Source organism: Oculina patagonica, chromosome 9, assembly GCF_052425735.1.
Source record: "Oculina patagonica isolate OP01 chromosome 9, crgOcupat, whole genome shotgun sequence".
In the NCBI taxonomy this organism is placed as follows: Eukaryota; Metazoa; Cnidaria; class Anthozoa; order Scleractinia; family Oculinidae; genus Oculina; species Oculina patagonica.
In genome coordinates, this window is record NC_135766.1 from 30,091,883 (window position 1) to 30,116,688 (window position 24,806).

General features: G+C 39.4%; 3 protein-coding genes and 1 pseudogene across 6 annotated transcripts in view; 2 read left to right on the plus strand and 2 right to left on the minus strand.

The window, feature by feature from the left end:
* The window catches only part of LOC144664765 (methyltransferase HEMK2-like), a 206,513-nt gene that overhangs the window by 116,319 nt on the left and 65,388 nt on the right, over positions 1-24,806 (plus strand). The window lies entirely within an intron of this gene.
* LOC144664809 (oncoprotein-induced transcript 3 protein-like) lies at positions 1,366-6,587 on the minus strand (annotated as a pseudogene). Its single transcript, XR_013572851.1, has 8 exons — positions 6,345-6,587; positions 5,800-5,858; positions 5,234-5,284; positions 4,979-5,029; positions 4,082-4,454; positions 3,552-3,587; positions 2,740-2,778; positions 1,366-1,978 (listed from the first exon to the last, which is right to left on the minus strand). The product of XR_013572851.1 is annotated as an oncoprotein-induced transcript 3 protein-like (transcript).
* Positions 7,384-21,311, minus strand: LOC144664698 (uncharacterized). Its single transcript, XM_078525896.1, has 8 exons — positions 20,858-21,311; positions 15,696-15,947; positions 12,456-13,151; positions 11,220-11,394; positions 10,602-10,699; positions 10,091-10,172; positions 9,081-9,226; positions 7,384-7,775 (listed from the first exon to the last, which is right to left on the minus strand). Exons 2-8 carry the CDS (start codon positions 15,798-15,800, stop codon positions 7,485-7,487), a joined length of 1,593 nt encoding a protein of 530 aa, XP_078382022.1. The 5' UTR covers positions 15,801-15,947; positions 20,858-21,311; the 3' UTR covers positions 7,384-7,484.
* LOC144664791 (uncharacterized) lies at positions 19,295-24,330 on the plus strand. 2 transcript variants are annotated; one of them, XM_078526006.1, is made up of 6 exons: positions 19,295-19,320; positions 19,418-19,503; positions 21,072-21,254; positions 21,996-22,064; positions 22,269-22,529; positions 23,496-24,330. In XM_078526006.1, the coding sequence occupies exons 3-6, from the start codon at positions 21,074-21,076 to the stop codon at positions 23,828-23,830; spliced, it is 846 nt and encodes a 281-aa protein (XP_078382132.1). In that variant the 5' UTR covers positions 19,295-19,320; positions 19,418-19,503; positions 21,072-21,073; the 3' UTR covers positions 23,831-24,330. The 2 variants fall into 2 exon arrangements, with proteins under 2 accessions (XP_078382132.1, XP_078382133.1); XM_078526007.1 differs by lacking the exon at positions 19,295-19,320 and having other exon boundaries at positions 19,358-19,503.

The window sequence follows — 24,806 nt, forward strand, 5'->3', positions numbered from 1 at the left end:
GACAGGTCTCCAATCACCGTTTGTATATTTAGTTGGAGAGAGGCACCGTGAAAGTAAAGTGTTAAGCGCATAACGCGTTGAATACGCTTAGGATATGGCTTGCTAGCGAAGCGGCTGGCTAGACTCGAGTCAGTGGCAATACCCATTGGGTGCACCGGCCCATGCATTCCAGCCTTAATCCAACCAAAAACAACTCCTATCGGCCATCAGCCAGCCATATTAATTCACAAGTCCATCAAATTCCTAAAAATAGAAAATATTTGTTAATAACTAATATAAGAAGTAATTAAAATCTTTTAAAAAGGGGTACTGATTTTATGTAATGAGTTGAGAGTTCTGGGAAAATACACTAATACGCCAAACGGAGTTTCAGTCTACAAAGTAGCATTTTGCACTGAAGTGAAATTACTTGGTGACAACCTATCGAATTATTAGTTCTTATTTTAAATGAATTTATTTAAGTCTTAATTTCCCTCTATTTATTTGAGATTACTTATCCCCTTTTTTCTCCTTCATATGCATCCTGCAACATCGCCGTTTAAGGAAAACTGCTGAATCGGAGAAAACACAATAGTTTAATACGTCGGTTACGTACTGGAAAATATATGTTTGGGTAAGAAACAATCTGCCAGAGTCAATTCGCAGGTTAGAATCTTTTTGTTAACTGTCTGAAAAAAAATTTGAGCTTTCTTATAAAGTGAAGCCTTGGATCGAAAGTTTTTCAATACGTTGAATACCTAGAATCAAAGGTTTCACAGCGAGAAAGTGGCTTGAATTCAATATTCTTGAATTCGCCAATATGAACCAATATAAAATCTTGTATTTCAAAGTTTTCCAAGAAACTCGATTAAATAAAGATTTCACGGCATATTCTGTATTTTAATTTACAGTTTTTACGAGTTGTAAAAACTGGAAATCGAAGACACTCTGCAATTATCAGAAAGCCTGGATTCGACAATTTTAGGGATGTTAAAAGTTCGAATCCGGCCGGATCCGGATTTCTTACAATTGATCATTAGTTCATGATCAAACGTCACTTAGCATGCCCTGGAATTCAAGCGCCTTTTTGAACATTGAATTTCAAGATATTCCGAGAAAACTTGCATTCAAGGATTTTACAGCTTGTAAAAACGTAAGTGAAGCAAGATTTAGAAGGTTTAAAACTAATAATTGCCGTTTTTACGAATTATAGAAACTGGATTTTAAGAATCATGGTTCTCTCTCGCTTTGATCTCGAGTTAAGACAAGGCAAGAAAGGATCAAATAAGAGACCCCCCCCCCATGCCAGTGTTTCACACGGCCAAAAAATCGGCCTGAAAACCTCTTATATCCCGAATGCTAAGCGGTGCACATTCACTTAGTCTTTAAAGGTCGAGACACTTGGTGACAAGTCGCTTCAACATGTCGCGGCGACAAGTTGTTGCAACATGTTGCCTTGTGTGAAATGGTGCACTTTTGCGACAATCTTTGTCGTTGCGACAGAATTTTGTCGCTGCGATCAGTCGCACGAATTCAAACCAGTTTGAATTCGTGCGACTGATCGCAGCGACAAAATGAGCGAAAACAGCGTTGTCGCAGCGTGTGCACACTTCTGCGACAAGTCGCTGCGACAAAATTTAAATTAACCAATGAGAGAGGGTCATGTATTTTTGCCATATTGAATTGGAAAACTAGTCATATTCCCACTCTTCAAAATTGGCTGTGTGTGCAACGAACAAGTGCCTTGTTTAAAGTAGTACACACGGAGCGACTTGTCGCAGAGACCTGTAGCTACGACAAGTTACTCCGTGTGTCCCGACCTTAAAAACGCGCTCAGTTTTGTTGGCACAGTGCGTGAAATGATTCAATCGAATACTGGGTTACTACAGGAGAAGCTTCAACGAAAATCTGCGAAATAAGCACATGTTGCGATAGTACCGGGTTTGAAAAGGCAACTTACGTTGTGTTGGTGTCACCAGCAACGGTGTGGATAAAATTTCTGCAAGAAAAACATCACCATCGACATTAAATTATGATAAATTATTATCAACATTAAAAAATGATGCTTTATCCGCCCTTGAGAATGTCTAAGGAAATTAAAATCTGCTGAGTAAATGCCTTTTACTGCAAGGGGGTACAGCCGATTTTATTCTATCTGTAAAAGAACCGTTTCTACTGTCTCTACCCTACTGTATACACTTTTTGACCTTCCTAACCCCCTCCCCAAAATTAGTCCTGCACCCGCCCCTGCAACAGTAAGACAAATAACAAAAATTACACCCCAAGTCAGTCGAGGGAACAAGTACCAGTTGATGGCGACATCACTTCCCCGAGAAATAACTGAGCCCGCGGTTTTCGTCCCAGAAGTTGCTAAGCAACATGACGAATTTGTTCGCGCGATTGCTTTCGGAGTCCTCGTGAGCGCTCGTGCTAGGTTTTGATTGGATGAAATAATTCGAAAACTATTAGTGAGTGCTTCAACAAAGATTTACCAAAAACGGCACCTATCCCCCCGATTGAAGTCCGTTTTAGCTTCGCAAGTTATCCTTGAGATACCTTATTCCATTATTATGTTCTGCAAAGCCTCTGATCTTTCGAATGTCTTAAAATCCCAACGCATGATCACTTTCCATGAAAACACCGTCAAACTAGTAAGGTTTCTTAACATAATGTTTATGAGGCCTTCCTTATTCTGACTTGACACTGTACTATGTATGGCAAACACCGCGACATTCAAGCAGTGAGTTTCGTTTAGCTTACCTTTTGTTGTTGGAAGTTTCGTTGGAGGACGTGAAACAGCTGTTGGAATAATGAGCTTAGATTAGCCACTGAGTTAGATAGCAAGTGATAACAAAATTACTAAGCTATGCTCAGAAATTACTTGGCTTCACACTAGAGCTCGAAAGTATAATCTAAGTGCACTTGGAACCTAGCTACTTTTAGTGTGAAGGGTTAAAACGTACTTACTTGAACTTTACTTGGTGACCATGGAAACTTTCGTAGTTCAAAGAAGTCGAAGTACGCCGCCAAGTTTGGTCTACACCACACTTGAGAACGCACTTGACCAATAGGAAATGGAAGCCAAATGAAAGCGGCGCGCAGCGTTGTTACGATTCTGAAGATGATTGTCAGCTTAAACCTCAAGTAATATACTTTGTCATTAAGTGTGAAGCGAGATTTTGTAAAATGTGACTCGAGATTTTCAAGTGCACTTGCCGGAGTCAAGTGCTTACTTGCTAACTTAGCTTCTAGTGTGAAGCAAGTATTATCGTATTATCCCTTTTTCCCGCTTGGCAGGATGAAATTATCGCTTAACGCTAAACAAAGCAGTAAGCTACTATCTGTCTTTGACCCCTTTTTAATTTGTCCGATGAGACTTGCATTTCTTGTATACTGTTTTCGGAACTAGTAGTTTGCCTCATTCTAAGAGGCAGTGGGCCACCCAAAACAGATCTTGCTCACTACTGAGAGTTCATAAGATTATTTGAGCCTCCGTTTCATAGAACGGTTTAGATATGATGGCAGCACAGATTTTTTTATGTGTGTGAAGCGAAACAAGAAGGATCACTTACGTATTGTTGTTTCTCTAGCTGGCCTTGCTGTTGTTTCTAAAAAGAAGGAACATTCAGTTAGAATTGCTCCCTTGTGAACACGGGTGTATGCTTGACCACGGTCAAACGTTTCAGGAATTCTTTGTTTTTATTTCGGGGGATCATTCACAGCGAAGTGGAAGTTTGGGCAAATGAGGATAGCTACATAGTCGTCGATTGTAAATGCATTTTCATTTTTTCTCAAAGGAACGAAATTCTTTACTTTTTTAATTCCGTGGAACCGTGTGCGAATGAGAAAAGCTGTTTTGACAAATGACGCCGTCCGTCCCCGTGTTAATGTAAATGCTGTTTGGCGATTTTGGGCGATTTTGGGTCCCAGAGTAGGCCATGGGATGCTAGTCCATTGGAGGTTGTGGGGTTTCCCCATCCAGGGAATATTCCAAAAAACATTTCAGAGTGCATTTGACACGAAGAAGTCGGTAAATAGCTTTCATGCCATATTTGCCGCTTCACAGTACAACGTGACTGTAAGGAAGATTGCGTTACACTACCTGGTGTTGGCGTCACCCCGTTGCCACAGTAACGCGAGTCACAAATACGCGGTGGTGTAAGCTTTTACGTAGAACCCTCCACAGTTGCGGACAGTGATGTCAATTTCAAATAAACAGCACATACTCGGCTCATGAAAACAAACTTTGCGTTTAACGGCTCCGTCAGCAAACGATGGATGATTTCCGTTGAGCCAGCCTGGGGCACGCGTACCACAATGCCCAGTGCTGACACAGGACTCAGGCATTTGGTTCCCAGCCTCTCCGCCAAATCGGTACCAGCCCAATTGCAATGTTGAATCGCAAAGGACTGGGCTGCTTTTGTTGTATGTCTGTGCTCTGTCGGACTCGTTCAGGAATTTGTAGTTGAAACATTCTACAAGAGATTCCACAATGGAAGAATTGTTATACTTGGTGATATAACTTTTCAGATATCTTACTCACTCGACTTTGGAATAAGCGCCCAAACTTGTGGTTATAATAGGAAATAAGCGTCCCCTTGAAATTAGCTATACTAAGAAGAGATCAAGAAATATGTTATATGTCACATCACCTAATAATTATAGGAAGCAGTCATGACGTCACTACCTTATGAAATTATTATATGGGCGCGGGCAGCATGATACTGAATTTTAGACAGATAACGCAAATTGAATTACAAGGTACTACGAAATATTATTGACCAGGGCAGACTTTTCCAATTACGCAAAAACCTATTTATTTATAAATAATTCATAATTCATAATTCAAAGACTAATTAATTCATTCGTATGAATCAATCAATTTTTGCTTAATTGACTGAGTGCGTATGAATCAATCCAATCAGTTTTTACGTTTTTAAGTTCTTATTCGCTTTGTTAGAACGCAAAATATTTAAAATAAACTTCAACGCACGCTTACCGGGAGAAAGAGTCGGATTTGAAGTTGATGGCACCAGGGTGGTTGTTGAAGCTGTTGATTTCAACGAAAATTGATATCATGATATTTCTTCATTTTAATACAAGTTAAGAAAAGTAATTTGATTTCTAAAAATAAAAAAAAAAAACAACTGTACACCAAAAAGGGAGTTGATTTAAGAAGCCTGCTTGAAAGAAAGAAAGAAATAAAAGAATGGAAAATGAATGAATGAATGAGAAATCATCCCGAGTGACTTACAGTTAGCCGCCGTAGTAGTCGTAGTACTAGCCGCACATGTGGCGATATCAACTAAACAAGAAAAGATGAAAAACCTGTTAAGTCCTGTTTAGAATGTACTGTTGATCGTGACCGGAAAATAAACGGGGTTTTAGACCTCCATAATGTTAGAGGCCCAGCAAACGGGCTCGGGCAATTTTTGCGAGTGAGCTGGTGAGGGCAACGGGTGACGGAAAAAAGCAGAAAGTTACAAACGGATACGGGTAAGAAATGCGAGTTAAAATGGATTTCCACTGATGCGTAATTTTTTACGTGCGACGTGCGTGAAAAAATTTAGAGACAATGTATGAACGACTTGCGTAAACGTGCACGCAAGCCGTTCAAACATTAACCTGTAAATTTTGTCACGCACGTAAACACACATAAAAAACTACGCGTCGGTGGAAATCCACCATTAGGGTCTTAACGGTTGCGGGAAAGGGGTAACGGGAAGGAGGCAACGGATAACAAATACTCAGTCGGTAAGGGCTGAATCCAATTATTCAACTTAAAGTCAATTCTTCGTCAAAAATGTATAAAATACTTACGGCAAGGCAGGATAAGGGTGGCCACAATGATGATTTTCTTCAACTTCATCTTTTCAAATCTTAAAGGAAAATTTCACTATTAAATAATACCCGCTTCTCCAAAAACTTCATTCCTCAAGTTAAAAATATTAGATTATCTTCTTTACACGCGGGCTTTGTTCATGCAAACCAGTTTTAAAAGGAAGGATTGTGTGACGAGTCACGAAATGCTTGTCATCAGCTTGACATCAAAAGATGGGAGAAATGTTATGACCGACACGCAAACAATCCTTTTGGAGAGCAAGTGTCAAACACTGCAGAAGGCAGGATATGGGCAGAGATATGGGGATATGGGGAAATAAAACGAAAAATGCACCCCGCTGTTCTGTGACTTGTTTCAGTTTGATCTCTTGTGGACCTCCCCTTCTCCTTGTCAAGTTTTATGCAAGGGTCAAAAATGGGACAAAGTCAATGTCAACAATGATGTGCAGAACAGGACTTGTACAATGCCCCAATAAAAATTCTTGAAACAATTCATCGACTACAAATCAAAAATTATTTCTTACCTCCAAATTTCGGGTGTAAATTTAAAAATCCAAATCACCAAATGCGTGCGTTGTTCAAGGAGAATGTTCAGAGGGGGATATATGTCCCGACCCGCATGTAAATCGAGATCTGTTGTTGAATGTATGGAATGTATCAGATTTGTGGCGGTCCTTTCACACGGTCACGCACGCGTTTTAGTTACAAGCTGGCCGCTGGCCAAATCCAACAAAAGATTACTTACAGACGGAATCCATAAATAGCCGTGTATTTAGCGGAAATCACATACGGCTCACGACTTAATAAGGCACGCGCAGAGCCACTACAGCGCTCATTTTGTGTGGCGATCAGGCCTGTTTATCGACGTTCCTTTTTATTGTAAGAAAATAGGTCCGCAACGAGGACATACATGGAACCTTTCTCGACCCTACAACTTAGCTTTCTTGACTGCGCAAGATTTCTTTTCGCTGCCAGTCATGCACAAAGAGGAAAGCTTACATATACACCCGGGAAGGAGCCCATTGACCCGGGCGAAGAAAGACACTGTGAGAAAAAAGTGTCTTCTCCAAGAACACAACTAACCCCGGTCAGGGCTCGAACTTGGGCCGCTCGATCCGGAGTACAGCGCGCTAACCATTAGGCCACCGCGTCTCCCAAGGGCTAAGCCGAAACGTTTGGTTTCTTTTGTAAGGATTTTGGCAGTTATACCAAAACAAACAAACAAACAAACAAACAAACAAACAAAACGTAGCCTGGATGGACTATTCGTTGGGGGGGGGGGGGGGGGGGGGTGACGATCTGATCGGAGTCCAAAAACGACAACAAATAGGCGATACATTTTATTAATAGATCTTCTTTGCTTGAGCAGTTTGTTTTCCCATTACAGACCACGTGATTTTCCCTAGAGAAGTTTCCTTTTATCCACATAAAATTTATTCATTCATTTACACACGACTATTTGAAAATTTGAAAGCAAAAATTCTCAAGAGTATCATCACATGGTCTGTAATGGGGCAACAAAACGCCCAAGCGAAAAGGTCTATTAGTAGGTTTATCAGACAATACGGTTAACCTGTTGAATTTATTTCACTCACTACAACAGCGGCACGAATGAAAATGTGTAGAAAACTGGTTTAAATCCAACTTAGAAAAGTAACAAATTTCTAAGATTGCTTTTTACGCTCAAGCTCTCTTTTCCTCAAGTCCTTCCGTAAAATCTTTCCACTTGCGGACTTAGGAATCTTGTCAATAAATTCCACCCCTCCCCTCAGTTTCTTGTGAGGCGCGACTCTTTCCGCTACAAAGTCGACGACGGCTTCTGGAGTAATGTCTCCCTTGGGGACCACAAACGCTTTCGGCAGCTCGCCGGTTTTCTCATCCGGGACACCAATAACAGCTGCGTCATCAATGTTCAGATGTGAAATCAGCAACGCTTCGAGCTCAGCCGGGGCGACCTGGGAAGGACAGATAGAATTCGGTTAATTTTAATCGATTTTAAAAACTGTTGCAACAAAATAAGACAAATAACATAACGCGGCCCAGGTTGTCAAAGCTAGATAAAATGACTCATCTTTAAAAATTTAGTCTTAAGTTTTCACGTCCATATTTAGTATAGCACCTCCATTCAGCTGTCCATTTGGCGCGAAATACGCACAGATATTAGAAAGGTTAGGCATGACGTTAACGGCAGACGGCAAACGGCAAAGATAACTTCTGATTTTGAGTTCTTTTGTTCTAATCCGTAAATAAAGCTCACAAAAATGGAATAACGTCTCCTACTATTCATTGCAAATACAAATAATTTTACTCAGAGGCACCCATCGAGAATATAGTTGAAAACCACTTAAAGATAGCACCGTTGAACGTATTTTAGTATTTAAACGGTAGATATAGGCATATTTTTATCCCCTAAAAATTTTTTATCTGTTCGGATTTCCTAGCTGAAAGTCTAGTGATCCGAAAGTTATAGGGATCAAAACTTACCTTTTCGAAAAAATTCCAGCCAGAGAAGGGCTCCCGAAAATTCTAGGTGACCTTTTTAGAGTAAAAATCCGTTAAAAATGAACAATTATACCATTTTTTAGGTATTCGAAAATCTTAGGAAAGGCAGGCAAGCAAAAATATTTACAATGAATGTTACGAAAATTGTAGATCTCAAATCGTCTTCCGAACAGATATTTTAACGAAATATTCCGTTGGGTGCCCCTGTTTACTCTACTGTACACACAACTGAAGAGAGACGGCACAAATGTTTCATTTTTCCGTTTGCCGTAAACGTCATGCTTAACCTCTCTATTTATCCACGAACAATATCTGTTCCGAGAAGCGAAAAGTTTTCCAAAGGGAAGCTTGAGAAAAACGGTGATCTTCGAGAAACAGATATAGTACAAATGCAAGGAAAAATATGAGCGGTGCATATTTTTGAAGCCAAACGGAGGCTATTGTGTTTGTCGTTCAACTATTGTTACACAAGTTCGCTCATTTTGGGAGACCTTTTCTGAAAGCTTTTAAACGCCATCAGGTCATAGTAATTCTGTCGTTGTTCAAATTCTTAGTCTGTTCAAAATGTCCAGTTCTATTCAATTTAACAATTTACTTGGGATTAAAACTAAACGTGCAAACGTAAATCGCAAAGTTTGAAAACAGGGAAATATCACTTTGTTATATCATCTGATCATGATAGTCCCCAGTTTTGGCTGCATCACGTGACGTGTTTAGGCCAATCACATGCACAAAAAGTATTTCATGGATTCTTATACCTGATAAGCATTGTATTTGATGAGTTCTTTCAACCTGTCCACGATGAAGAAATGTCCGTCTTCATCATAATGCCCAATATCTCCGGTGTGTGCCCATCCCTCGCTATCAATCATGCGGGCAGTTGCCTCTGGGTTATTCAGATAACCTGTGAGAGGTAATACAATGGATTGTCCCGTAAGTAATTGTTTCGTATACCGATATAAAATGGTACTCCTTTCACATTTATCCACTGATGAACGAAGGTAGGTAAAGTCACTGTCTGCGTCGCGTCTAGTGGCCCATCAGGCTGAACCTTATCCCGAGTTCCGTAGCATGAAGCGACTAGTAGTACTTCTACTCTCCCCTGGATGGGATGCTAGTCCATCGCAGGGTTACCCCCAGCAGTAAATTGGCCGGTATCCATTTATACATCCGGGAAGGAGCCCATTGACCTGGGCGAATAGAGGCACAGTGAGAGAAAAGCGTCTTCTCAAAGAACGCAACACAATAACCCCGTCAGGGTTCGAACCTGGAACGCTCGATCTGGAGGTCCAGCGCGCTAACCATTAGGCCACCGCGTGTCCCAAGTGCCAAGTCGAAACGTTGTTTTTTTTATAAGGATTTGGCACTTATAATGAATTTTTTTCATAATTATTTACCCCTGTGACGTTCCAACAAAAGGGACACTGCATCTCGTTTGCTTAATTTTTCACTTGAATATCCCTCAAAATACTTAGTTGAATCGACCGTTCGGCAGGCCTGTTCGAGCTATTTTAAACATCAACGGCCCTCTTAAACACTGAACTTACATTTTCCCCTAACCATTTGCATACCCTAACTCGTGAAGTCCCTTCTCTTTTATATACCAACACCGTGAAAAAGGTATACCTTTCGAACGGAGCCTCCCTGCCTGATTGTCCACTATAGGAAGTATCCCCCTGGGGTAGTGTACAGCAAGACCGGTAATATTCTAGGAACCCTCATACCTGGGTTTCATAAAAAAAAACATAACAAGATGATAAAGTATTACCTTTCATAACTGTGGGTGCCTTAATGCAAATCTCTCCGTCCTGGAGTGGACCAAGTACAGAACCAGTCGTTACGTCTACTACCTGTGGGTAACATCAGACTTGCTCAAGACTCAGAAACGCTCTTCCGTAAAAGATTACTTCATGATATTCTCAAAGAAATTCTGAACTCAGTTTTTACTCAGTTTTTCCATTGATGCAACCCTACCTTACCAGTCGCATCAGATCAACGCTCGCGCTCAGGTTGAAGGCATACGTCCTTTTCATACTCGTTCCGTTGACGTTGCGTTGACTAGAACGCATTGCATTAAGGAAAGACTGGACAAAAATTCGAACTTCCCAGCCCAGCAACCTCCATATCTTTACTCCTTCATCACCTTTGAGGACGAATGAGTAGGTACTGGGAATGAGTCTGCGTCAGTGTACACCCATGTGCAAATAGTAGATGCTCAATTAACCAATCAGAGCGTGCACTTTTCAAGTTGTGCTATAAAACATGTTCGTCTTAATTACCTTACTCTCCACATTAGCCAAGGGTACGCCAGCGCTGCCCGGTTTTCTCTCTCCCTTGGGTTGTATGTGCGTGATAAGTACTTCCGTCATGCCATAACCTGAAAACCAACGTTGAAGTGACGCAATTAACGCAATAAACGCAACATGAAATTAAATGGAGTCACGCAATTTTTGAGAAAAGTGATTCCCTTTGAAATAACCGATAGCTAGGTGATTTTCAGAGTAATCCATTTAGAGAACCATACGCTAGCTATTTCGAGGGTACACTTGTTTTATAAGAACGATGTTGATTAGTCAGTTACACAAGCTACGTCAAAGCTATACTTTCCGCAGCTCTGCATCTTAGATGAAGGGACTCGAAGGAACAACACCAAACTTCCCACACCGGTCTTAGCAAGGTAAAAAATGTTACCTCTGTCCGGATGAAACAGGTTGCTCGTCATTTTGGAGCTTAAGATTGTAAGACGAGTTAGCATGTCGTAACCAGGAAAATGGCAGCTCACCCTAGATGGGATGTTACTCCATTGCATCCCCCCCGTCCAACATGTACCTATGAATTTCTGAGCCCTTGCAGCATAAAAGCAATTTGTTAATGTTAGAGCTTCAGAATCATTTTACCTTGCCGGATGTATTTCACTTGTGGCATTCGTTTTATCAGAGCCTCCTCCAGTCCTTTTCCCATTGGTGCAGCCCCACACGTCACTTCCTCAACAGTTGATAAGTCATACTTATCAACCAACGGGTGCTTAGCCAGGAAAAGTACAATCGGAGGAACAATAGGTGCCATTGTTACCTGCGTAGCGATACATTATACATTTAACAGATAACCAGTTAGTAGTGGAGGTGCAACTTATAGAGCCTGCGTTACTCTTATCTAGCGGAATGAGAGCCCTCTAGTTTCCGGCCACTGGTCAATGGGAATGTGGGCTCTGGGTACGATTTCACGGCTCGGCGCCGAGTTGTGTCGAGGGAAACCTAATATTAATGGTCCATTTTTATTAGCAGTTGCTATATTAAAGCACTGAAACTGTCAAAAACCGTCTTCGGTTGCGGTTGGTTAAGATGGAAATGGATTGCAACTTGAAAAATGGAGGCTAAACTTTTCAAGTTGTTTCCGCGTGTCTTAAAAAAAAAATCGATATTTATAGCCGAATTTTGATTTCTACCCGCAAATGAAGTTATATTTTAGCTCCTTTAGATGTTTAAAGATAATGTTTTTCATGGGTTAAGTTGCGTACCACTAATTCCAGAACAGATTAGACCAAAAATCTGTTAAACTGGGCATTTTAGATATCTCCCAAGTCAATGCATTGCAAATAGCGAAATTTATGTTTTACTATCATAACCAATTATTTCCCCCGATGTTTCTCAATTTGTTTTCTACTAGTAGTCAAATACACAGTTATGACACAAGAATAGCCAAGTGTTATCGACCACATCACTGTCGTACAAATCTAAAGCAGTTTACAATACTTTTCCAGGGTCCTAAAATTTGGAATTCTTTACCAGAATCGATCACTGGTTCGAGTGGCTTCCCTTCTTTTAAGGAAAAAATGATTACATTTCTAATAAAATGAATCTGAAATTGGCCTAGCTGCACATTCACAGCGAAATTACTAACATATTGCTAACCCGGGGTGGCCTTCCCTATAAGCCTTGTGGTTTCCTGGAGGTCTCCTCGCCCTATCTATTTAAGTTATTTTGTATGTATTAATTTCTAAAGAGGCAAATAAAATGATGACGATGATGATGATGATGATGATGATGATGATGATGAAATCCCGTGTTGTAGCTCCTTGAAACTCCAGTGTTAGATTCTGTTTGAATAGCCAAGAGCCTAATTAATAGTCTCACCTTGTGTACCTGCATGGCTTGAAGGAACTTCTCCGGCTCAAATCGTTGCAGAACAACGAGCTTTCCACCCTGATGCAATCCCAAGCCCATCATTATCAGCTGGCCATAAATGTGAAAAAATGGCAGTAGCGTCATAATAACGGACGTCTCCGAAACCTGGAATGCTTCAGAACCCTCTATGATGCACGCGTCGGCTATCATGCTATAATGTGTTATCATCACTCCCTTGGGGAGCCCTGTGGTGCCGCTCGAATATGGCATGGTAATGACGTCATCTTTGTCAACTGCGCACTTTGATGGGAAACTGGTACCATCGTCGTCAAGGAGACGAGAGAACGCCTCGTAATCTTCTGAATCCTCTCCACCAATGACAAAGATCTTCTTAATTTTTCCCTGCGCTTTACTTGCAGCTCTGGCCTTGTCGATGAACGGAAGACTGGTGACGAGATAGCTAGCTTGGGTGTCCTGAAGTTGTCTCTCAAGCTCCTCTGTAGTGTAGAGTGGGTTGACTGTGGTCAAAGTGCCCCCAATAAATCCCACACCGTAGAAGACGATAGGATATTCTGGAACGTTAGGTAGGTAGATGGCTAAAACGTCACCTTTCGTGAAGCCTCTTTTGACCAAAGATGAGGCGAATTTTTTGGTGAGGGTTTTGAGTTGTGTAAATGTGTAAGAATGGCTGGACGTACCATCGATCTGAAATCAGCAACAAATAAAAAGAGAGCAGACAGTTAATCATCAGTACAGTAAAAACACGCGAGTAAGAACCTGCATTTTTACAAGTTAGCCTAAACAGTTTCTTACATAAATGATAACTAGCACAAATTTAGACTGTTAAGGTTCTTTGTGCATACGAGCCTAGTGGTCATCAGGCTGGAGCTCATCTCGGTTTCATTAGCATGAAGCGACTAGGAGTATTTCTACTCCCCCCTGGATGGGATGCTAGTCCATCGCGGGTTACCCCCTAGCATTAAATTCGCCGGTACCCATTTATACACCTGGGTAGAGAGAGGCACTGTGAGAGCTAAGTGTCTTGCCCAAGAATACAACACAGTGACCCCGGCTAGGGCTTGAACCCGGACCGGAGTCCAGCGCACTAACCATTAGTCCACCGCGCCTCAACATTAAGGTTCTTTATAATAGGTTCTTATTTTCTAAAAAAAAATTACATTGTTGTTAATAGAATTTTCAGTGGTATTTAGCCTCTTCCTTATATAAAATTTGCATACCATTTTAAAAAAAATAAAACAGTTTATGATTTTCAACATTGGCATTTACATTGCAACTGGAGTTTTAAGGCTTGTTGGTGTCTCCAAAGAGGATCCAGAATGGTTTACATGGAAGGCGGGTGCCCCGGCTAACCGAGTTACCCGGCTAACCGAGCTACCCTGGGCGAGCCAACTTTTCATACGTTTCTTTAGAGAACGCATCGAAGCGTTTACATGCAAGACGGGAAACCCGCCTTGCCGGGGCACTCGGTCTGCTTGCCCGGGGCACCCTTCTAGGCTGATAGCTTTTTGCCATGTAAACGGTTATGCCCGGGCTATCCCGGCTTGCCGGGATGAGTCTTCGCTCGTGTTCTTAAATTAAATTTGAAGTTAATGGCATAAAATGTATAAATTCTGGACCCAAACAGTGCTATTTGACCAAAATTAGATCAAATTAGTTTTATCTGTAGGCTGGAAAATTTTTCTTCGAGCAACAGCTAATTAATTCGAAATTTTCGTAGGAATGATTATCCTAACTCACGAAACAACAAATTGAATTTTTATTTGGCGGCCAAAGACTGTTGAATTTCGATTGAATTCCCCCATAAATGGACGTACTAAAGTTCTAAGAGCTTGCACATCAAAATAAAATAGGTTTGAAGACGGCTAGCCTTGATTATTTAGTAAAAAGTCATATTTTAATTTTCTTCAATCATTTGGAGCTACATGGTTTTCCCACGCTGTGACACGCTTCAATGACGCTGTCTCAACTCGGGTAGAAGGGCTGTGAATTCTGCATGTAAAGGCGGGCTATGTTTCATCCCTTCTAGCCGGGTAACTCGGTTAGCCGGGGCACCCTCCCTCCATGTAAACAGGCCCTAAAAGTCATCTTTAATCGATTTTAGAATTGATAAAAACCTATTTCCAAATTGTAGGCCAAACGGTCCCTATATAGAGGGTGTCGAACTGGCAATTTTTAGCCTAACAGGTTCTTAAAAATTAGGTTCTTACTGGCGGGTTTTTACTGTATTGTAACTTTTTCAACTTGAGACAATCAGTTACACTGCAGTCCGAGTTCTTTGCTTCGCCAAACTAAATTCGCGCGTTACGCGCGTCACGCACGTCACGCATAGACATTTCGAAAGGAAAACGAGTGGAAAAAAAGGGACTGTTTTACAGTCTAGTGATCAATCAACACTTTTACTGACTCGGATTGGTTATTAGTGAGCATTTAATAGGTCTGCTCTTGAAGATTAAAGAGATCGTGACGCGAGTGTCTCCACGCGTGAAAAAATTTAATATATTTCGCTTCCCGCGCATCAATTATACTGTACTTGAATAAATTTTACGGCACTCTGCTCAAAGACTGCATTAATTATCGGAACGCTTTGTTGAGCAAAGCACGCAATAATGCTTGGGTGTTGTTGCTTTTCAAGTCGACGTTAATTAATGTCAGGGTACTAAGCTGTGATTCCGCTAATTGCAAGTTAGATGTGCTGTCTTCTTTGTTCTCCGCACCTAAATGCACTTCCCAGCACAACTCCGTCCCTCAAAATCGATAATTAAGGTCGTTTACCAAGTACTTGGGCGCTTTTAAATTTTTTTGGACCTTTAGAGTGGGTGCTTATTCGAGGTGGGCGCTTATTCAAGGCTGGGCGCTTATTAAATTTTCGCCATTTTAGCAAGTAACTTTATTTTGCAACGAAACGTGAAGATGTACTAAAGCAGAATTTAAACTGTTCATTGAAAATGTCTGTAAAATACTAAGAAAACTCGGTCTTCGGACAAGTCTTTTAATAGTACTTAGTCAACAACAAAGGTCAATGCTTCGCGCTCGCCCTCACGATCGCTGTGTCGCGCTTCGCGCGACCCGCAAAACAAACCGCCTGTTCTGTAGGCTAACACACTCCTTAAAATTGCGAAAAAACTCGAGAACTATAGCCTATACTATCTGTTGTTTATAACTCTTCGCTACCGAGTTCTTAAATTGACCACATTCTCTTGCTTTCAAGAAGTTAACACTTGTACTTACAATTGCTGTTCTGTCGCCGTATTTGTCAAAGTCTTGATAGACAAATTCAGGCCAGGACATGTTCTCAGGAATCGGCACATCGGGAAATTTGCTTTTCAAGGCCATATTACGTGGAAAGGGCAGCTACCAAGTGTTGCTTCTTTGTTGTAATTTATCCCAGCTTTGCGTGACTAACGCCACCAAGCGATATGTAAAATGAACTTTATATTCATTTTACTGTGAGTGGCCTAGTGGGTAGTTGAGTAAAACGCCCTGGGGCAAAAAAGATAGATTGTTTTTTAGTATCCTTTTGTTTTCTTCTTCGGGATGTGAACCCAACATTATCTGCATTACACAGATTACATGAGAATTTGTAGACAACGCAATGCTGATTTATAAGGGGAGGCTTGATAATCATGCAATAGGAAAAAAAAGCAATTACGTATGTGTTACATCACTTTCATTCGATAGAAGATTATTTCGTAAAGAAAAGCATCTTAAAATAAACTTCATTAGTTGAGTAATTATATAATAGTTATTAGTAGAAACTCAGCTGTGTTCTATTGGAAATCCGCGAATCTGATTGGTTCTCCCACTGATTTCTATTCGCCGATAGAAAACAGTCGCGCGCTCGCGTAGCTCTTTAAGCGGTAAATTTTCTTGATATTTGTCTTCAAAGTGCACAATATTGTAGGTCTTGGACTGCAATCCTTTAGAGTTTCTACTAAAACAATTAGACTACTCGCCCTCGTTTTCTATAAGCGATAGTCAACTCGGCTGCGCCTCGTTGACTATTTGCTCATAGAAAACTCGGGCTCGTAGTCTAATTGTTAATTAGAATTCATTAATTTTTTGGTGGCTTGCATAGGAGGTAATTGTGTTATGTTTGGTGTTTGATTCCTATTTTTTTGTAAAATTCATCCTAATTCTAGAGTATTTAGTACAATGGAAAAGTATATAAATTTTATCCTCAATTTGGTTTGATCCACACGTAGGGCAGAGTCTATTATCTCTTGGGAATTGATCATATCTGCCAGTTTCGATCAAAGTTTCACTAATTCTTTCCTGTTATTTAGTTTTCTTGTAACATCTTATAATAGCAGGAAGGCGTATTTTTGTCCTTTAAAGTGTTATTGAATTCTAATTTCTTAGAGTTTCGAATAGTATGTTGCCAGTGTGAAATATACTTTTGTTGCATAAGACTTACATAGTGTTTAATCTTAGCACCAGTTAAAGTAGGGTCAAAATCAGGAAAATTATAATATTCAGACATCCTCATTACAAATACCTCATAACATTAGAGTAAAAACTATTTTTTTTAAAAGAAAAAGTGAGACAAGGAAAAACCGTAAATTCTCGCAAAAGAAACAACCGTTATAACTTGGATTAGCAGCATTTTTTTCTATTATATTGCTACTTTTCATAGGATAGAAACATCCAAGAGACGAGAATTTATATAACATCAAAACAGGAGTTATATAAAGCAAATATCAGATTATTTTGGTACATCTTAATTCTAAAAAGGCTAAATAAATTTTATTGCCCAATATTTCGGCTACACAAAACTAACCTTCTTCAGGAGCTAAAAAAAGCTAAGTAAAAATGGAAATGGACGGTTACAATATTAGAAACGATGCTAATAAAAACGACGAAAAAGCAGGGACCGCGCAGGAAGAGTTTGAGTGGGGGCTGAAAGTCGAACCCTGAAGTGAGTTAACTTAGGTAACTTAGGGGGGTCCATGGGGGTACGGGGGCATGCTCCCCCGGGAAAATTTAGATTTCAAATTTACTTAAATACCGGAAAATGCATTTGAAATTTAAAATTTAAACGTTCAGCGCTTAAAAGGTTTGTAAAAGTATTGCTTAAAATAAGAAAAAAACGTTGGGATAAAAAGACGTTGCTCCACAAAACGTTCGATAAAACTACTCACTGACCACTCATGAACCTTTCTCACTATGTTCCCGGGTATGAAGTACCGGCAAATGAGATGTTACCAGAAGGAATGAAAACAGAAAAGGCAATTTCACTTTATGTTACAAAATCAATTACCTTTAGAATGGGCTTGAAAACAAACCGTATCGTCTCATAAACTTAACCCATTTGGTGGGAACGAAACTGACCAACGATGAAACAGGCCTTAGCTTTTTCATTAGAAGTCCCCTTAAAAACCAATTTTTTATAAAGGGCATGATCCTGTAGTAGCCTTACCATTTTCCAATAATAACTGAAAACCTTTACTTGTTTTTTTATGTATCTACGCTGAGGGCGAGTTTATTTTGGCTATAGAAACTGCTGTTACTTTCGTCCTTTACAAACTAAATCAATAATATGGCTTCCAGAAACGGAATATTTTCAGTAATTTTTCGTTTGTTTTTTCATTCATTATATTTTTTTCTTGTTACTGTAAAAAAGTGGGGGGGGGGGGGGCTAAAGCCCCCCTAGCCCCTCCCTATGCGCGGTCCCTGAAAAGATCGTTTCTAATATTGTAGATATTGCATCGTTTCAAATATTGTAGCCGTCTATTTCCAAATTAGTGGCCTTTGTTGCATTTTTCTCATAGATATATTAATAAGTCGAAAAATGCGACAAAGGCCACTAATTTGATAAAAAGGCAGAGAAATCCCGCTCCAGGAGTAAAATAAACCCCTAAAGAAATTAGGCAGATATGTTGTGTTATAAATTCTTTATTTACAAACAGACTAGTCGTTATCACTGGGCCGGGCAGAATTTTCGGCAGGAACTTCAACCATAACAAGACACATGATCTGAGCAGAATTTACAGTAAAACGATTTCATCCAAGCGGAAATCACGTCAAACAGAATTGCTATCTCTAAGTAGAATTTACTGCACAACAAATTTTTTGCACAGAATTGAGAACAAAATAGATCAAGTCGGGTCTCATTGAAATTAAAGCAGTATATATTTTTAGGCAGATTTGCCTACTTCCCTGCAAAAAAGATATCACTGAACAGAATTTCCAGCAGAACAGATCACACCCAAAGAGATTTTTTACGAGCAGAATAAAACTATGATACCTTAGAAAGAGTTTTTCTACTTTTAATATTATTCTTAAGGTTTTCTTATTTAGTTCTTAAATTATGTAAATTAGTAAATGATTTCTCATGCACTTTATTTTTTTTTTCGGTCCCGCGTTTTTTACTGGAATGTGCCTCAGGCTCGAGAAATTGGGGCAAACACAAGATTAATGCCATTGAAAAAAAAAAAGTATTCGCTATTGACTATATCTGACGGTATTGCCTGTAAAAAAGAGCTTATTACTGAAGAGAATTTTCCTGCAGAATTGATCATATCTTTACACAACTGAGAGCAGAATTAAGAGTTTTAAATTTGCTTGGAAACCACGCGGCTGCACGCAATAATAGAATTATGATCAAACACAAATTATATCTTCCCTTCGGATAAGAGCACATGTTTGATGCTTCGATAAAATTCCTAGGAGATAATTCTCGCCTGATTTATTAATTAGCGCCAGTCCTAACTCAACATCTAAAGGCAACCAATAGTACAACTCGTGAGGTCATCATTAACCAATAGAAAAGCTAGCTGTCAGCATCATCCTCGACTTTTTCTTTCAATTGCACGTGCAGAGGAGCACATAGTCAGGTTTCGGCAACCGAGTTGAAGTGAGTTTTTGTGCATTTGTAATGTATTTTTTTCTGTGTCCTTTACCCAATATTTACATGTTTTCGAGCTAATTGTTCTTGTTTCCCTTCTTTGCAGCCGTTTGTAACGTTTTGAAGCTTAAGCAACCACCTTGAAACTTTAACGTCTTTTTACTTTAAATTGAAATCAGGGCAGTATCCTGGGTAAGTTTGTTACAGTAACGTAAATGATCCATTAAGCGCCGCGGCGCTTATTTAATTTTCCCTGTTAAAGGTGCAGCGCTTATTCGAGAGCGGCGCTTATTTCAAATACAGGTAAAACGCTAAGGGGAATATAAAGAGAATTAAGTGAGGCGCGTACTATAGGTATGCACAATTTACTAAAAAAATATTTCGAATGAAATACAAGAGATTACATGAACACAGTTTCTTAGTCTCTTTGTGAAAGTATTGCTGTTCAGATACAAGAGATAACATAAATACCGTTTAATACCCAAATTAGCGCCGCGGCGCTTATTGAATTATTTTCGGTAAAGGCGTGGCGCTTATTCGAGCAGCGGCGCTTAAGCGGGGGTTCACGTGAAAGCCGTTTTTCCACCGTTGAATGTGTGTGTTTAATGCGAATATCTCGTTAGCGTTTCAAGCAATCCAAAAACTCTATGCTCAATTCACAAATCTATATTTTGCGGTATTTTGAGAATTTTTTGGTGAATTATGAGGATTTTTGGGAGGAGATAATTTTTCTCAAAGTAGTAGTAAAATTTGGAGAAATAAGAAATATTGAAAATTTAGTGTGATTTTAAAATTAGAATTTGAAGTTGTTAAATTAGTAGATGCACACCAAAACAGTCCCCTTGTTTTTTTGCGTGGGGTCAACTGTTTGGTGGTGTTTCAAAAACAATTTTTTTTCTCCTTTCTTTTCTTTAAACCTCCTAAAATTTCACTCAATTTTACATGTACCCCCACCTTAATCGAACATTTACGGTTATTTTGTTACAAGAAGTCATCTTTTCACTAATGTCTTCAAAATTGACGATGGCTTCAATTGACATATTCTACATGGTATCTCTATGTGATTTAAGATCATTTAACTTGACGAGTTGTGATAATCCGCCTTTGGTATTTTGTTCTTTTGATGTTTGTCCTGTAGATATACGAGTAAACGAGTAAACTTAAAAATCGATACAGGTAAATGTTTTTGACATATATCGCGTGAGCACATGAAAGCGAGGCGTTGTTGTTTGCTTCATTTTAAATGTTTACCGCTTCTCAATATACGCGAAAAGAAAACCTATTTTTTTTACGTTCTGTGGGCCTTTGTACGTTTCTTAGTCGCGCTACAGTAATTATTTTTTTGTTTTTGTTTTGAATACTGTTTTTGCATATACACCCCGTTGAAATAGGGGTATAAACGATAAATAACCATTGCCACGCTAAAAAATTTTTTGACATAAAATATGAATTATGCTTACATTAATTAGTCTTCTTCTAATCGTATATACTCATAACTTTAATTGTTTTCCCTTTTGCTGAAAACATTATTTCAATATATGTTTACCTGTAAAATGATTCTTGTTCATAACGCACAACTTGATTATGGGCCAAACAAATTTTAGAGCTGTCGTTTCCTAAAAAAGGGGAAAAAATAATTTAAATAAAAAAGAAGTAATTAAGCTTTAAGGAATGTCATATGATAGTCCAATATGAACCCACGTTATACTGTGGGGTAAATTTGTGCTTTCTTATTATTGCTATTATCATTCATTTTATAGAAATGGCCAGTCTTCTGAAGAGTGTTTTTGTGACCTGTTTGTTGTGGTTCATTTTGATGGAAGAATTTAAACCAGTCCTGGCCAAGAAAAAAAAAGATGAACGGTTGAAACAAAAAGTCAAAAGTTTGGAAGAGAGTATGGCGGAACTGATAGCAAAGACAAAAGCACTGGAAGATTGCAATGGTAGGTGGTTAATGGAGTCCCCCCCTCCCCCGGTTAGGATTTTGCTCTATTAATGTACAGCGCACGCGGCCAGCCGCGCCACGAGACCATAAAAAGTTGAATGCATGGTCTTCCTTTTTCTATGCATGCATGATTATCCTAATTCTATGGCTATGGGGCTCCGCTCTGCGGCCTTTCGGGCCTCTGGAGCTCGGCTAAAATCATCTGTAAGCTAATTTGAATGTGTCAACCGCAGAGTTCTTTGTGATGTCTTTCGCGGCATCCGCCGACTCTCATTTCAAGTCGCAATTGCTATTCTTCTGTTGCTTACACGAAAGAATGTTTGACAAAACCGATCATTCTTTTAGTCAGAGGACTAGTAAAAATTTACAGCGATACTAAACACTAAAATGTCTAACAAGATACATATCTCTATAAAGCAGGGCTGTAACCAGACCTTTAGCATAGAAAAGGCAAGATCTTGCTAGGAGGTTCTGGGGGCATGCCCTCCAGAAAAATTGGAGAACTATAAGCTCTGAATGAACTCTTTTTAAATCATTTTTCGTAAGATTTTTCTTAAAAAAATCAGTCTTGTTCAACTGGGAATTATTTTTTCAACTAAACATATTTTGTTTTTAATATTGGGTTAAAAACAATACGAGGCAAGTGCCTCGTCTTGCCTCTTGCTAGTTACGACCCTGACTCTAAGCCTTTTTAAAGCAAGTTTTAAAAGTCTTAAAATTGGTTTTAATTTTATTCCAGCCTGCTCAAAAATAAAAGAACTAACTGACACGATTAATGAGTTGCAAGGAAAGGATGACTCCAAAACAAGTAAGTTCAGACATTTTATACATTATGCTCGTAATCGCTCAAATGCATGTATAACAATTTTCTCAAAGTAATCACAGAAAGTCAGTGGTAAAGTAAAATAAATAAAGGAATGAAATTTAACAACGGGAATTACTGTATATTTTTTATTTTACACAACGGTTGAACATTCAATATGTAAATTAAAATCGTTCCTTTCTTTTTTAGCATCTTCAGCAGCTAGCATAGAAGATTCAGAAATCTTGAAAGGGGACCCCAGTTATCTAAAGGCTTTAGGTGACTTTTTAAAGCCTGTCGTGCAAAGCAACTCTCACTGGAAGCGTTGTTGGCGTGCGTCGGTGGATGGCTGGGCTTCAACAACTTTTCATACCAACTGTGACAATAAAGGTCCCACTGTCACAATTGTGCGCGTTGGCAAGTATATTTTTGGCGGGTACGCCAACATCTCATGGACTTCGTGGTCGCATAGTAAGTGACGTTGCACTAATACAAATTAGCAAGAAACCAAAGCAATTACTCTGACCAATCACAAGGGACGCTAACAATTCAGTTAGCCAATCAAAACTCGAAGTTATTACATGTAGTCGTCACTAAGCGCGCGAAAACGTAATAATTAAAATTAAAACAATAATTGAGCTAGAAAAGAGAAAAATTAAAAGACACCGTTTTTGGATCAAAACAAAAATCCAGAACTAGAATTTATATTCAATTACTTTTTAGAAAGTTATACCTTACTGGGGTTAGCAACGACGGTTTGCGCCCATTTTACTTGAAACGCAAATAAACACCAATTTTCCTTTTGTGAAACATTGAGGCTTCAGGAACGTACAATTATCACAAGACTAACATTGTACGAAAAAACGAATTTATGTTTATATAGTAAAATATTGTAAACTAATCAAAAGGAAAATACAAGCAATCTAAAAATGTAGTAAGGGCGTGATGACATGGCGAATTTCAGCCCGGTTTGCAGGGCTGCAATTGTGTTGTGATTACATGCCGAGTTGAAAACTTTTAAAACTAAAAGCCAATCGTGGCAGCCATTTTCTTTCGTTGAAAGCCATCACTGCGCATTCGTAAGCTCATTTCAGCCCGGGCTGAAATTTGAATGTGATTACATGAGGTTTTGCAGCCCATTTGCCCGGACTGAGATTTCCAGCCCGGTATAAACCGGTTTATAAAATTTCCAGCCCGGTTTCTTAAATTTAAGAAACCGGGCTGGAAATTTTAGCCCGGGCTGTAATTCGGCCCGGGATGAAACTTTCTTCATGTTATCGCAAACGTCTTTTCAAGAAGATTTGTTTTGGAAGCCGAGCTGAAATCTCAGCCCGGCAAATCGGGTTGAAATTTCAGCCCGGGCTGAGATTCGCCATGTAATCAGACCATAAGTGTCATAAATGTTTAACATTTGCTCCATTGCTTATTTCCTATTAGGCGGTTGTGAGTGGAAGTACGATCCAGCAGCATTCCTTTTTTCTCTGGTTAACAAGCCTGGTTGGCAGCCACTAAAACTAGATCAAACGGGAGAGTTTAGTGCTTTCAAATATTCCATCACGACTTGCTCTTCCTATGGACCAAGATTTGGAGGAGGAGATGATATTCGAATTGTCGACAACGCCTCATCAAGTACCAAGTCTTATTCAGACCTTGGTCACACCTACAGCCCGCCAACTGGTTATAGTTATAAATCCTCCTTCGCCCGGTCATTCCTGGCAGGCAGTTACAACTTTCAACCTGACGAAGTGGAAGTCTTCTATGAAACTACCTGAAGTTCTGAACTTTTCTCCTCCAAAAAATCCAAAAGGTCCAGTCCAAACACATCGCGTTTTTACTGATTAAATTCCCTAAATGTCACTTAAATATAATACCATATTAAGTTTCTAGCTGCGAGTTTTGTTGTTAGATTCAAGTGTAAAAAGATTCGTGCAGTTTAGTACTTACAAGGTAACAAAGTAACAAAGTAACAGAGTAACAAGGTAACAAGGCAACAAGGTAACGAGGTGAAAAAGTAATAGTAACAAAGTAAGAACCACAATCTAAACAAGGTAACAGAATATAAACGCTCGGGACATTTTGTGGTATCTTACACTTACTCGCATGAATCTAAACGCTCGGGACATTTTGTGGGGTCTTACACCAAGTACTACCCAATCAGAAAGCTATTTTTCTTTAATGTTTTGTTAGATTGTGTCATCACACAGCATATTAGTTGTACTTGTGAAACACAACGTTAAAAATGTGTGGAATAATTAAATAAAGCAGGGTGAAAATTTAAGTGTTATTTTCTATTTTGCTGCCGCCCTATTGCATGCCCCTAAGCTATTAGCTATATTTTTTGCCGGGAAAGTTAGATTTCTCTTTGAATCGACATAAAAGGATGAAGAAAATAAATGGACAATTTTTAGGAGTTGTAGTTGAGTCCAGCTAATCCATAAGATTTGGAAATATACTTACATGGGCCACTGCCTATCTGCGTATCCACTAAGAAATATACTCACATAAGCCAGTGCGTATTCACGTATCCACTCAGAAATATACTGACATAAGCCAGTGCGTATCCACATATCACGTATCCACTAAGAAATATACTGACATGAGCCACTGCGTATCCACATATCCACTCACAAATATACTTACATGAGCCACTGCGTATCAGCGTATCCACTAACATATCCAACGCGCGCTCGTGGAATATTGTTAATATCCAACAGGCGGGGGAAAAATTTTTGGTTTTTGGTTTTTTTT

Bases quoted from the DNA above. Each gene is read 5' to 3' on its own strand.
- LOC144664698 (XM_078525896.1), bottom strand. From the start codon at position 15,800: ATGGCCTTGAAAAGCAAATTTCCCGATGTGCCGATTCCTGAGAACATG. The intron at 11,395-12,455 runs GTGAGACTATTA...ATCGCTACGCAG, and splicing joins AAGCCATGCAGGTACACAAG to GTAACAATGGCACCTATTGT. The intron at 10,700-11,219 runs GTAAAATGATTC...GTTGGTTTTCAG, and splicing joins AGTGAAATACATCCGGCAAG to GTTATGGCATGACGGAAGTA.
- LOC144664791 (XM_078526006.1), top strand. From the start codon at position 21,074: ATGGCCAGTCTTCTGAAGAGTGTTTTTGTGACCTGTTTGTTGTGGTTC. The intron at 21,255-21,995 runs GTAGGTGGTTAA...ATTTTATTCCAG, and splicing joins AGCACTGGAAGATTGCAATG to CCTGCTCAAAAATAAAAGAA. The intron at 22,065-22,268 runs GTAAGTTCAGAC...TTTCTTTTTTAG, and splicing joins AAAGGATGACTCCAAAACAA to CATCTTCAGCAGCTAGCATA.